Source organism: Bombus vosnesenskii, unplaced genomic scaffold, assembly GCF_011952255.1.
Source record: "Bombus vosnesenskii isolate JDL3184/JDL3185 unplaced genomic scaffold, Bvos_JDL3184-5_v1.1 scf7180000013285, whole genome shotgun sequence".
Taxonomy (NCBI): Eukaryota; Metazoa; Arthropoda; class Insecta; order Hymenoptera; family Apidae; genus Bombus; species Bombus vosnesenskii.
In genome coordinates this window covers 420,653-433,826 of record NW_022882938.1, presented here as the reverse complement: position 1 = coordinate 433,826, position 13,174 = coordinate 420,653, and the positions used below count along the sequence as shown (strand labels likewise).

The window sequence follows — 13,174 nt, the reverse complement described above, 5'->3', positions numbered from 1 at the left end:
ACAGACATCACTTGACAAATCAAATTTTACCACTGAAACTAAATTTTCTGTGCATGTTGAGGACAGTAGCTACTCTAGCAGCGATTAATATTGAATAAAACAATAAGCTTTTATGCACGACCGTTGCTTTCAGTCACTCGTAAATATGTAGTTCTCCAAATGGAAAGAAAGCACTCGGCATTGAATTGCGCGTAATAAAGCTGTTCGTGAGCAATTTTCTTAAGCTAAGAGTAAATAAGTCATGAAGAGCTATTAAATTGATAGCGCTTAATAAGGACAATGACAATCTATAATAGTGGCTTGTATCTGTCTAAGAAATTATTCAAGAGAACACCGCACGGGATAAAAATCATAAGATCATTGAAGATAGACTATTGTCTCGTGAAAAGTTGTTCTTTCTGCGCGTTCTTTATATTATTTCAATGGACGTGGAGGCAATGGAGAAAAGATTTTTAAAAATCAACAGAATGTTTGGAGTGCTAACTAGTGTTTGGCCGTATCAAAGACCTTTCCCAAGATTAATACAAAGAATCATTGCTCTTACGATATTGTTTACTTCTTTAGTTACGCAGGTATCGGTGTTTAGTTAGTTCTAATTCGATCCTTGCAAAGTTAAATTTTTATTTAATGATTTTAAAAAGAAAAATTAGTAACAAAGACTTATGAAAAGGGGATAAACGTTATAAACATTGTTTGTAATTATAGACCGCGTACCTTATACTTTTCCCCAGTATACGTGGAATTGTGACTAGTATGCCTTATTATATACTAGTGCTTGGGACGTTTGTGAAAATGGGTAATTACTTTATAAACGAAACGAAGGTAAGAGTGTTTTACGAAATTACTCGATCTATTCAAAATTCGAATTGTTTTAACATTATATTAACACATTGACGATCACTGATATTAAGCTTTTATCGTGGCTGAAGTATATGTAATATCAATGAATCTGAGACAATCTACAATTAATGTTAATTAACCTTCGCTTCAACGCTCTTTAGCAGTTGAATTTCGAAAATTCGTTGGTGCTCAGTGTATATTTATTTTTAATAAGGAGTTTGTTTGTTGAATGCCAAATTGCCAACTTTACTGGATATAGAAATACGATCACCCTTCGAGAAGGAAACATATATGTACCCCTTTCTCAGTCTTATACGCGTTGAATTCTCGTGTAGGCGTTGATGACTATCAGTCACTTTTGACTATAGACACCGAACTCTTCAAACTCATGTCCTTGTCGTAATTGCAAAAACTGATTTTCTACTTTAGGATTTTCGTAAGATTATAAGCCGCGAATGTTTTAAGATTTGTGAAAGATACATATACTCCGTTCTCAATACATTCAAGCTTTATCGGGAAATTCTAGTTGAGATCAATGCTGAACCACATATTCACAGACTGGGCAACGATAAAATCGAAAGAAGAAAATGACATTATGATCAGATATTCGCAAAGAGGACTTCTTCTCACGCTAAGCTATACTTGTAAGTTTCTCATATAATGCTCAAATTTCTGGTAATTCCCGATACTGATCATTATTTGTAATAGATACCATTTACGTTTTCCATTTATAGTACACGCTTTGATTACTGGCATATTGATGATTTCGTGGCCCCTTGTACCACCTATTTTAGATATCCTTATGCCGTTAAACGAATCCCGAAAACGCATGTTCATATACCCAGCTCATTATTTCGTGGATCACGAAAAATACTACGATATTTTAGCGATACATATGATAATTGTCATGTGCATGGCTGGTTTTGTATATTGCGCATGTGATGCGAATTACGTATACGCAGTGCAGCATGCTTGTGGACTGCTGGCCATTACAAGGTAAGAAACTCTTGCAAATTTAGTTTGTTTCCGTGATGATGCACGCTGTTGGTTATAAGTATTAGGATACTTGCTCATATTTAAAATACAAATCGAACCGTCTTCATTGACTTTGTATTCTAATAATTTTGTTATAGATACCTTGCTTCTTATGTATTATATGTGTGTACCTTATAATGTAAACTACTGAATAAAATTTGTTTCGTTACTTTTAACCCTTAGGCCAATAGTATATAATTATATAATAAAAATTATAATTATGAACAATTTATATAGATATCGATTCAGAAACGTAAGCGAAGGTGTGTTAGATCATCATAAAAATGATACAAAATTATCGAAATTCAATTATAGGAACGTGTGTAAATCGATTCAGGCACATCAACATGCTCTAAGGTCAGTATCACCACTCAAAGATCTGTAAATACATCATATAACGAGAAGAGAAATACTTTTGCAATAAAGCGTTTTTTAAATTAAAATTCTACAAGTTTTCATCTAAATCTGCTTCGTTTAAAATATCATAGGCAAATTCGCTTCTCATTTTATGTAATGGCTCATTTAATGAAAAAAATGATATTGTTTTATGAATTTTTTTTGACAGACTAATTTGCACACTTTAACGTAGATATCTGAGGCTAATTGAAACCAATCATCACACTTATTTATTCATTTCTGTGGGAATGCTGATAATGTGTATCTGTGTGTCGTTGTTACAGGTATAATGTCAGTTATTACTATTAATCTTACATATATTTTCCATATTGATTGATCAATTACTCGAATTTAGGTGGCAAATGAGAAGAATGACTCATGGCTAGTTCAGTGTATATTTTTGTTTGCTCAATTGTTTCACACGCTTATTCTTACTGGACAAGGACAATTTGTAATAAACGGACTAGACAGTGTTTTTGACTCTATGTGAGTAAAGAATGAATATTAATAAAAAAGTAAAACGAATTTATTTTGATATATATCATGATAAATAATCTATTCCTAAAACAAAATAGCAATTGGTCCAAAAATTTTTTAAAGTTGAATTTTTCTGGAATTTATAAATACATACAAGTTATAACTAGACCTTGGATGTTTGTGCAAATTCATACCTTTATCAAAGTGATTAAAAAAATGAGACCTAAATGGAGATTTATTTCACTTACCAAATATTATAATGTACGCTGTAGTTTGGATATTTTGTATAACTTCTGTTATTACGTGTGTAAATTGTATCTATAAATATCCTATAAACAAGTACATATTTGTATACTGATTATAAATACAAAAACTACTCGGTCACTGGAAATAATCATATCCAAATACACCTGTCTCGAATATGTTGAACATAATGAAATTTTTGGGTACGATATTATTTTCTCTCAAAAGAATACCTAAAATCTTCATATCGCGGCTGTGATTTTCTTCAATACACTGAAAATATTTGACGTTTTGAACCAGTTTCCAAGTCTAATTCATTCTTTTTATCTTCCGATTCTCTATCTTCTTATTGAATAAAATTGTTCTTTATAGATATGAATCGCCATGGTATACTTTTCCAGCAAAAATTCGAGCGTTATATATATTAGCGTTAAGAAGTTGTCTATCCCCTCCTCTGTTAACAGCCGGTGGTTTAATAGTATTAAATTTACGATCTTTCGCAGAGGTAGTATAACAATCTGATTCCAAGTTGATTTTAAACATTTTAAACGCACAACTTTGTTTGAGCGGAATTTTCGTTTCCAGATCATCAAAGCAGCCGTTTCTTATTACACGGTAATGAAAACTAAGTGATACTGTTCATATGGAATATAGCGATAATGTGAAAATTATAATAATTAATAAATAATATGGAGTATAATAAACATAATGTGGAATAGAACAAGTTACGTAATTCGTGTGAGATTCATATCAATATATTATATATCATCATTATGTCAATACGCGTGTTAGTTAATTAAAATATTTGTTACATGTAATTGTAGAAAACGTAGATCACGACGAAACATAATCCATTACACATTACATCAATAAAATGTACATAATTATGGTTATTCATGAGTTCATTATCGAATTTACTTATTACATTACGAATTTTTAACGTGAAATAGAATTACGATTATTAACTTTATAAGAATAATCAAACACTCAAAAATCTTTATCTTCTTCTTATGTCTTTATTTTCTTAACTTCGTTGTTCTGTTGCAAACCTACTACATTATATTAGTTTGCTTTTCACATTATATGTAAAACCCCACCTCGACAATGTATAACTCTGCAAATATCACTCGTTTCCAACACCTGTCATATTCTATAAGTAATACCTACGCAGAATAAGGACAACTGATTCCTTCCGTAAGTGCAATTATTAAATATTAATGCGCATGCACCATATACGTTACATTAGTGACATATGATTAACAGTAATTTTGAAATTGATGCACTTTACCGTAAATACAATTTTAATGTGTACTTTACGGTTCCATTAACAGAACCAGATCCAGAAGTAGTAATGACGTACACTGACGTACGAAATTGTCAAACGTTCAGTTGGTTAACATTGGGCTTCTTATCATGAATCGAGCTACATTCGAGAAGCGATTCTTAAGGATAACGAAATTATTCGGGAAACTGAGTGGCATTTGGCCAGATCAAAATAAAGTTAAATTTAGTTTGTGGGCCATGGTGCATATTACTATGGCATCATTTGTCTTTGTACAGGTACGTGTCTACCAATTTATCTACGTGTCTATGTAAAAAATTCTCGCAGTCTTTAGATAATTCAAGGAAACATGATTAACTTTTAAATACTATCATTATTAAAATTTCACACCTTGCAAATTTCGTTTTAATATCAATACTCCAGTTAGAGAAGAATTTTACTTGTGGCTTTTAAGTGATGAGAGCAGAAGTAAAATTTCTAAATAATTATGGATAGACCATTGACTTCAATTCTAGGTAGCAAGAATTGTACATATAGGCACTTTGAAAGTCGTGATAGAGCAGTCGTCTATAATCGGCACAGGAGTTGTCATGGTCGTAAAACATGGTAACTATATTCTGAACGCAAAGAAGGTAAGAAAATGTTTGCTAATCACTACAAGATACTTTTAATTTTCACATTAACCTTATAAATATTCTAGCTTAAATCCCTTTTGAATGACATGTCCGAGGATTGGGCAATCGATCGATTGAAAGAAGAAGTTGCCATTATGACGACATACGCATGTAGGGGAACCACTCTTGCGATGTTCTACCTTGGTAAATCAATATCTAGAAAAGCCAGTTGCAATTCTGATTGATAATTTCATTAGTACACAACATACACTGATTTAGTTAACGCTTACGTAGATATTCAAAATACAACAATTAATTCTAAATTACTCAATAAATGCATAACTAAATTTGAAACGTCAATATCGAAAACTGTTGCATTCGTGACTTAAAAGTACACAATGAGTGGAAATATGGTGTGGTTTTGTGATATTTTTACTAGAAAATAAAAAAATTAAAAATGGGGTCCGGTTGTCCACACTAGGGTTCATTATTTAACATTTTGTAACATAATTGATAGACTACGAATGTTTGTGCATTTATGAGAAACTTGGAGATATGAAAATGGACGAAATACACATAATATGCAAAAAAATAATAAATATCCAAGATATATAGCATTCGTTATACAATGTCATGAGTGAGAAAAATCTTTACTTAGGTTCCATCTTTTTGCATGTATGTGCAATAATATGTATTTGTATAAATATCCGTAATGTAATAATTAAGATAACAACCATTTACTTCTAGTAAACGCGTGCATATGCGCAATCCTTTTCTTACAACTGCCGTGGACAGTGCGCCTAATGCACATGATAAAACCACACAATACATCGCTGCCAATGGTATACGCTATACCAGCTTATTATTTTGTCGAGGATGATCGCAAATATTATTACTACATTCAAATGTATCTGGGCCTCTCTATATATATCGTGGTCATTGTGTTCGTCGGTTGTGATACTTGTTACATGGTTCTTGTGCAACATGCATGCGGATTGTTGACAGTGGCCGGGTAAGCAAATAAAAAATTTCCTCCATACTTCATGTTTTATTGAATAAATTGTAATATTTCTAGATATCGCTTCAAAAATGCCATCAATGACTTTCCCTTCAATACGAGGAATCCCGAAAAGGAGGCAAAGGAGATAAATAAAAGGCTACGTTTTTCTATACAGGGGCACCAACGGGCAATAATGTCAGTATTAACCAGTGATTATAAACAATTTGAATGGTTAAGTAAAAAAGATAAGAATTCATATCTTAGTTTCAATGATTTTTTTACCAGTAACCATGACAAATGATTTAATTATTTTTGGTTACTGGTAACCATTATCAATGTCAGAAATTGCTATTGGTTACTTTTTCAATCTTCAATTACTTTCAATTACTGTCAACATTGAAATTGATATATATTTTTTATAACTTCAGTATCAGATAAATCTTCTGAATATTTAGCGATCGTGGTATTCGACATAAACAGAAATTATTATTGAGCCCGTGTTGTTATGTTCTCACTTTTAATTATATATTTTTCCGCTTCTCTTTCGGGGATTTCTGTTGCGGCCGAGAAACGTTTTTCTTAATTTTACTTCGCTACCAGGTTTCTGACAAAAATCGAGAGCGCACATGTTATATACCTTCTTCTGTGTATGGGTATAATAGTCTTGTGCCTTAGTATTACGATGGTACAGGTAAGCTTCTTCTAATCATCTTTGTGTCATTGACCATGATTCATCAGTGAACTATTGATTGTTTGAAATTAGATCACTACGATGGAAATATGTCTGGATTTCTATAAGTTTGTCAGCTTTCTGATTCTTCAGTTCTTGCATCTGTTCTGTTTAACGATGCAGGGACAGTTCATCATAAATTCGTCCGATATGATTTACAATGCAATGTGGGTATAATACATGAGTATCATGAACATTTTATTTTCTTATGTAGTCTTATCAACCACTCGCTTGGGCTATTAATAATGCGGAAGAACGAAGAATTATGATTCTATATTCCTGTATAGTATAAACCGTTTTAGGTAATTGGGTAGTACTTTTATCTATTTATGCTCTTTTAAATTTTCCTGTATAGCATGTTTTGGAATTAAATTAAATATAAAGTAACTATGTTTGCCATAAGCTTGTGTAAACCAGAAATTTCTAATCTATTTTCACCTCGTTGGAGTGGTTGTTTGTACGACTTAAATGTATGAAATTTATAGATTATAATGTAATTCGTAGATACGAGGCATCATGGTACAATGCAAATCCAAAGACGCAAGCGTTGTATATATTAGCGTTGCGGCGAAGTCTAACTCCACGCTATTTAACTGCTGGTGGTTTAATAGAATTGAACATGCAAAGCTTCTCAGAAGTAATGTATCAATAATATTATCTTCGATAATTACGATACATTCGCTGGACAATATTGATCTATTTCAGGTGATAAAACTATGCGTTTCCTATTACACAGTGTTGAGATCAACATAAACAACGGACCGATATACACTGAATTATAGTAACTTTTGAAACTAGTTTTTGTGAAATTGGATTTTAACCTCAAGTGCTATCATGGATGCACTTTCATTATGTGAATTTTATTTCGTTATTGACCTTTTAATATTATTATTACAACGTGATTTGTGACCACGGCAAATAGTAATTTTTTTATTTTTCACGTAATAGTAGATTATAGCAGAATATGAAGTTAATTGTATTTATTTGACATTATTAACATCTGAAATAAAGAAAACATTTTCATCGACGCGAACACCTTATTTTCGAATTACCAATTCGAATAGTAATGTTCAATTTTACACACGGAAAAATGATTATAAAATTGCTATTCTGGAACAGATGAGACTTATTGTAAGTTTCATATACCTTTCCTATATTTTTGGTTCACGAGACCCAAAAATTTTCAGTATGAGATGCTGCTCAATGCTATGTGGAAGGATTAGTCAATCAATAGAGTGAAAGATGAATTTGACGTTATGGTAGAGTACGCCAAAAAAGCTGCTTCATTTTGTCGGATGTATCTTGCTGAGATAAATGATAAGAAAACTACGTCGTTTCATTCTACAATTTATTTCACGTATCGCTGCAATCAATTTACAGGAATATTTTCTGTGCTACAGGCTTCATACAACTATCACTAACGCCATTTATTTTGGACATAATTTCACCGAAGAACGAAACGCCTGATTTAATATACATTTATCTTGCTTATTGTTATATCGATAACAGGAAGTATCATGTACTTATACGTTTTCGTATGACGTATACGATTATTTTACCTTTTTCTGTGTTTGTCAGCTGATTGATCGAAGATTGAAAAACTATTGTACTAGCAGTTCCGTGATGCTGCTGTCGCGAAGGAGAACTAGTGATGGCTATGTCTAAAGCATACAATAAGCAGGTTCGTTGATAGCAATTTTAGTTAGGAAAGTGAGGGCAACGGTCATTGCTGCTAACTGAATGAGAAAAAGGCTGGTAGGTAAGGATGGATGCTGGCCCAATGAAAGTACAATGGCATTGTACATGGGAAAAATCCGCTTTCCCGTGTTTTCTCGGAATGGACAACTCAAAGGAATGCTTCAACTTAAAATATACTTGCGTGGTCTTAAGGACCTTAACTATCGAAAATGCTAAAATGTATGATAAGTCTTTAAGATTATTGAGAGTCCGCAATGAGGGGCTTAAAGATCTGGTGGTCATCTTGCCTGTGGGATAGAGTCTGGTTTATGTAGAGGGTAACGGAAAATAACCGACGGCTACTGCAAACCCCGAACGATAGTTGTTTAAAACTAATTTAATGCATTTACTTGCATATACCATGGAACTGTTTTAATGGCTTCGAAACAGTTTCCTGAAAACTATTCAAGCCAGTCATTCTACGTATCTTCGTATTTGCATTGCTCTTTCAATGATAACTTTCAGCATCACTTTGTTAAAACGAGGATATACGCAAAGACTTAGAAATACCAACGGTTAGAGAAGAAATCGGCAGATACGCAAAAAAATACGAGGAAAGAACTGCAACACATCCAAACCAGCTAGCTGTTGAAGCGAGTAAAACCCTTATAAAAGGAAGATTAAAAAGAAAACACCTCACTGACCTCACTAAGGAAATAAAATAGACAAACTCGAAGATGGTATCCAGTTGGGGGTAGCCATCCACATGTTATTTAGCAATAAAGCTAGAAAAATTTACCGAATGTCCAACTGGACAAATTGTAAAGTACAAATTAAATCAGAAAAAAAAACTTGCTAAAAATGAGCTTTCCTACGTGCAACCACGCACTGTTCCATGATAATTATAATCATCGTGGAAACGGTTGATATTTAAAGAATGGTTCTAAAGAGATCCATTATAATAATATTAGAATGTACCATATAAATAACGTGTGTTCATTTGTAAATTACTAATGCAGACTGTTTTAGGGACATGGATATAAACATTACTGGGTATTTAAACGATCGAAATTCAAGAAATTAATCGTTTCAATCCAAGATCGTCCACTGGAGGATTTACCGAGGCAAGAACAGAAATCCCTCGTTTTAACCACGTTCTAATCGTCTCCTTTATTTCATCGTCACGTAGAGAAACGTAATTCTCTTAGAACACCATTCTAAAATGCCATTCTTATTATCGTGCAACGCAATATTGTCTACATTTGTTCATAACAGTTAATTCGTTAACTGCTTTCTAACATAGCAAAATATTTTTGCTTCGTATGACTTGCGCGTATCTACTTCTTTTACATTCGGATATAAATCCGTGTGGATGTCGAAAGGCAAAACTATGGTGCACGCAATGATGTTTAGTTAGTTTCTCAATAACGTTGTTAGATTCAGAAACGGAAAAGAGGCCGGGCATCGGCGCAGGTGTCACGTATATGAATTTCAATTCCACGTTAATCGAGCGTTGCTGGATTCGTTAAATTATGCCGCGATCTCGCGTATACGTCACGAGCTATTCATGACTCGAGGCACAGGCTTCTCGCGAAAGAGAATCTAGAGTAATTGGCCACGTCGGGACAAGGAGAGCGAGTTTTTCTTTCTTTCAGCGGATATCTATCGCCCGTGGACGTTGTTAATCCCCCCGCTTACGGGACAATAACGGTTCTATGAGTAATTGTAGAATGGTAGCGTTGAGTCTCTTCTGCTTAAAATTATCTTACTTTAGCTTCCCTGCATTCAGACCAATTGATAAATTATATCAATTGAACAATGTAATTGGCAGGCCCACGAAAGGCTTGTAGATACTTTCCACGACTTTTTTTCCTTTTTTATCATTTAATTTGTACTTTACAATTTGTTCAGATGGACATTTGGTAAATTTTTCTAGCTTAATTGCTAAATAATATGTGGATGGCTACCCCCAGAGGGACACCATCTCCGAGTGCCTTCCACGATGGATACCTTCCTATGTGTGTTGAATCATCTTGAAACTTTATAGAAGTTACACGATGCTTATATTAAGTTACAAGTGCGTATATGCTTTGTCAAGATTACAAAAGTATTTAAACATACAATATTCCATTATATCGATAAAACCCAGTATTCAGTGGCCTGAATGCCCATTTCTCAAATTTATTATCATCTACTACAAATCATATTTTCCTAATACAAGTTCCCAGTCTTGCACCAAAAATTCTCATTGATTCTCGAGAAATTTGCTTGGAAAAATTCTTCGGATATATGTCGTATCAGGAGAACTATTTACACCTCATATTCTCCTAACACAATCACTGATTTTAATTCTTCTTTCTACGTCAACAGCCAGTTTTCACCTGCCCGTAAGCTGATTCAGCGCCAGGCTATTTCTACGAAACAATCAATCCCGCGGTATTCCGACTGCCAATTGAATCTCTCTCCCATCGCATGATTGCCCATCATCGAACAATCACGTCGAAAAATCGCGGGCCGACTCATCCATGCGATCAGCTTCGATATTTGAAATTTCGAAAGAACGAGGAGGAAGAAAATAAAAAGATGGATTTCGTGGCTGGTGTGGAATAAAATCCAGCAAGATGGTTTCGCGACGTACGTCGATTCGAACGTAGGAGAAGCGCTTAAAGGTAAAAGTCGTGACTCGTGATCGACAAACTCGTTGGAGGAACGATCGGTCTTAACGACTTGTCTCATCGGGAATTTTCAAGGATCACGGTGTTAATAAATTGCTGCAGGATAGGTGGCAACGAGCGTAGTGAACGAACCTGGTGGTTTCGTTAATTCCGACGGGAAACACGACGAGAATCGTCGATTGAAAATTGTGCAATTTCGATTCGTTCCGACCGGTGAATGTCCATAGGCGACTTGACGAGCATTCCACGTCCTGTAATCTTGCTTCAGGGGCGTTCATTGGAAAATGGGATTGCGTTAGAAAATGGAATTGCGTAGGAAAACGCTCGCTGAAAATTCGCAATGGTTATTCGGCGGAAGATGTTCCTTTTAAGTGATTTTTCCTTTGAAAATAATCTTAAGTAACTCCACATTGCTTCTTCGTTGGATGTAATATACAAAACATCGTAGTATAGGGTTTATATATACACTGGCTCACGAAAGTATTTGAACTGGTCGTAGAAAACTTTTATCTCTACATTGTACATATATGTACATTATAATGCTATAAAATATAAAATTATTATGAAATAACTATTATGTGTTTTGGAGGATCTTTTTACCAATTTTATTCGCTATCACAACAATTAATATTTTTAGTAAATATTGTATATAAAATTGAAATGTAATGGGATAATATAGAGGATTAAATTGACCAGAAGTCAGAATCCTATAAAATTTTTCGGCTCTAAAAGGAATGTACTTTACGCAGGAAACATCTCGCTGACGTAACCGCAGTTCATCAAATCTAATGACCCGACTCCTCAACCGCAAAGCTAAATGAAACTCGTTTCGCATTGGTTGCTGGGGAAACCTAAACCGACGATACGATTTAGCTATCCGAAAGATGTGTATCTTGAACTTGCTACGAAGAATTGTGAATTTTATAAATTATCAGTGAAACTTAAATAATTGAACAATCTTCTCAATGCAAAATCAATGAAAGTGTGTCTGCTGAAAGATTACGGTAATAGTAAACGTAATAAACAAGATGGATAGCAAATAAGAAACAGCACCGAACGATAACCGGGTCGTAATAGCGTCTGATATTTTCCATTTCACGGATTTAGAGGTTTCACGATTTACGACCACCGTTATTCTCTTGCAACGATACCCGCTGCATCGTTCCTCCAGGAAGTTGCAGACGTTACGTCGAATAGTTACGCGATTTCGCTGTTTCTCTTTTGTCAGTACGCTTTATCACATTTCAATATTATCATTTTCGCGTATTCCTATCAGGATAATTAGCACCTAATATTCTGGAACTCGATGATGGTATCCCGCTGGGGGTAGCCATCTACATGTTATTTAGCAATTAAGCTAAAAAAATTTAGCGAATGTCCAGCTGGACAAACTGTAAAGTACAATTTAAATAACAATAAAAAGGAATATTCTGGTGTTTATTTTTGTTATCTCGGAAATGATGCCTGATCGATGTTTAAACGAGAAATATCGTTCACTTATATTATATTAGGGTTAGAACCTTTGAAACCTCAAAATCTCGAAATCCTTTGATTTTCATTTTGATTGATGAACTGAAAAAGTTTCAGAAGTTCGAAACATTGTGCTATTTTTGTGATTCGAAATTCTCAATGTCTAGGTAAATAATAATTTGTATACATAATTTTAGACGATGTGATATCGTTGTATGATATCGTAACGGTATAAAGTTATTTTTATTCAACTAATAGCGTTACGCCGCGTGGGACAATACACACGCCATCCCTCGCTGTCGGACCTTCTAAGGCCCACGCATCGTCATTCCGGCCCTTAATAAACCTAGGAATCCATCCTAAACCGAAACTTTTAACTTAAGTGTTTTAAGACATATTTCGTAACACGCGGCGTAACAAATAGTAATCTCCAACTATATTATAAAAACAAAAATAATTTTCTTTTTATACGTACGAAGTTTTAATAAATTTACGATTAAAAATACGATTCATTGATGTTTTCTATAGTAGTTACACGAAATTCGATATCTTTTGCATCTGTCGTCAACAAAAAGGGGGCACCCTACTCATTCGATATGATAGATTATACATAGAATCAGATGGGGTGGATCATTGGGGTGTACGATGTGACAAATTGGGGACGATGCGACGTGTCTTCCAATCGATAAGTACCGGTGACAAACAGGGTAGCCGCGTCATCTTGATAAGATTACT

General features: G+C 34.1%; 2 protein-coding genes across 2 annotated transcripts; both read left to right on the top strand.

Moving 5' to 3' along the window:
* Positions 1 to 1,281: 1,281 nt before the first annotated feature.
* LOC117232297 lies at positions 1,282 to 2,761 on the top strand. The gene is made up of 5 exons (XM_033491609.1): positions 1,282 to 1,484; positions 1,575 to 1,836; positions 2,113 to 2,232; positions 2,465 to 2,555; positions 2,627 to 2,761. Exons 1-5 carry the CDS (start codon positions 1,376 to 1,378, stop codon positions 2,759 to 2,761), a joined length of 717 nt encoding a protein of 238 aa, XP_033347500.1. The 5' UTR covers positions 1,282 to 1,375.
* A 1,627-nt stretch (positions 2,762 to 4,388) lies between these two features.
* LOC117232187 lies at positions 4,389 to 7,538 on the top strand. The gene is made up of 8 exons (XM_033491395.1): positions 4,389 to 4,551; positions 4,789 to 4,905; positions 4,974 to 5,091; positions 5,635 to 5,899; positions 5,963 to 6,082; positions 6,488 to 6,578; positions 6,651 to 6,784; positions 7,122 to 7,538. Exons 1-8 carry the CDS (start codon positions 4,405 to 4,407, stop codon positions 7,267 to 7,269), a joined length of 1,140 nt encoding a protein of 379 aa, XP_033347286.1. The 5' UTR covers positions 4,389 to 4,404; the 3' UTR covers positions 7,270 to 7,538.
* Positions 7,539 to 13,174: the final 5,636 nt, after the last annotated feature.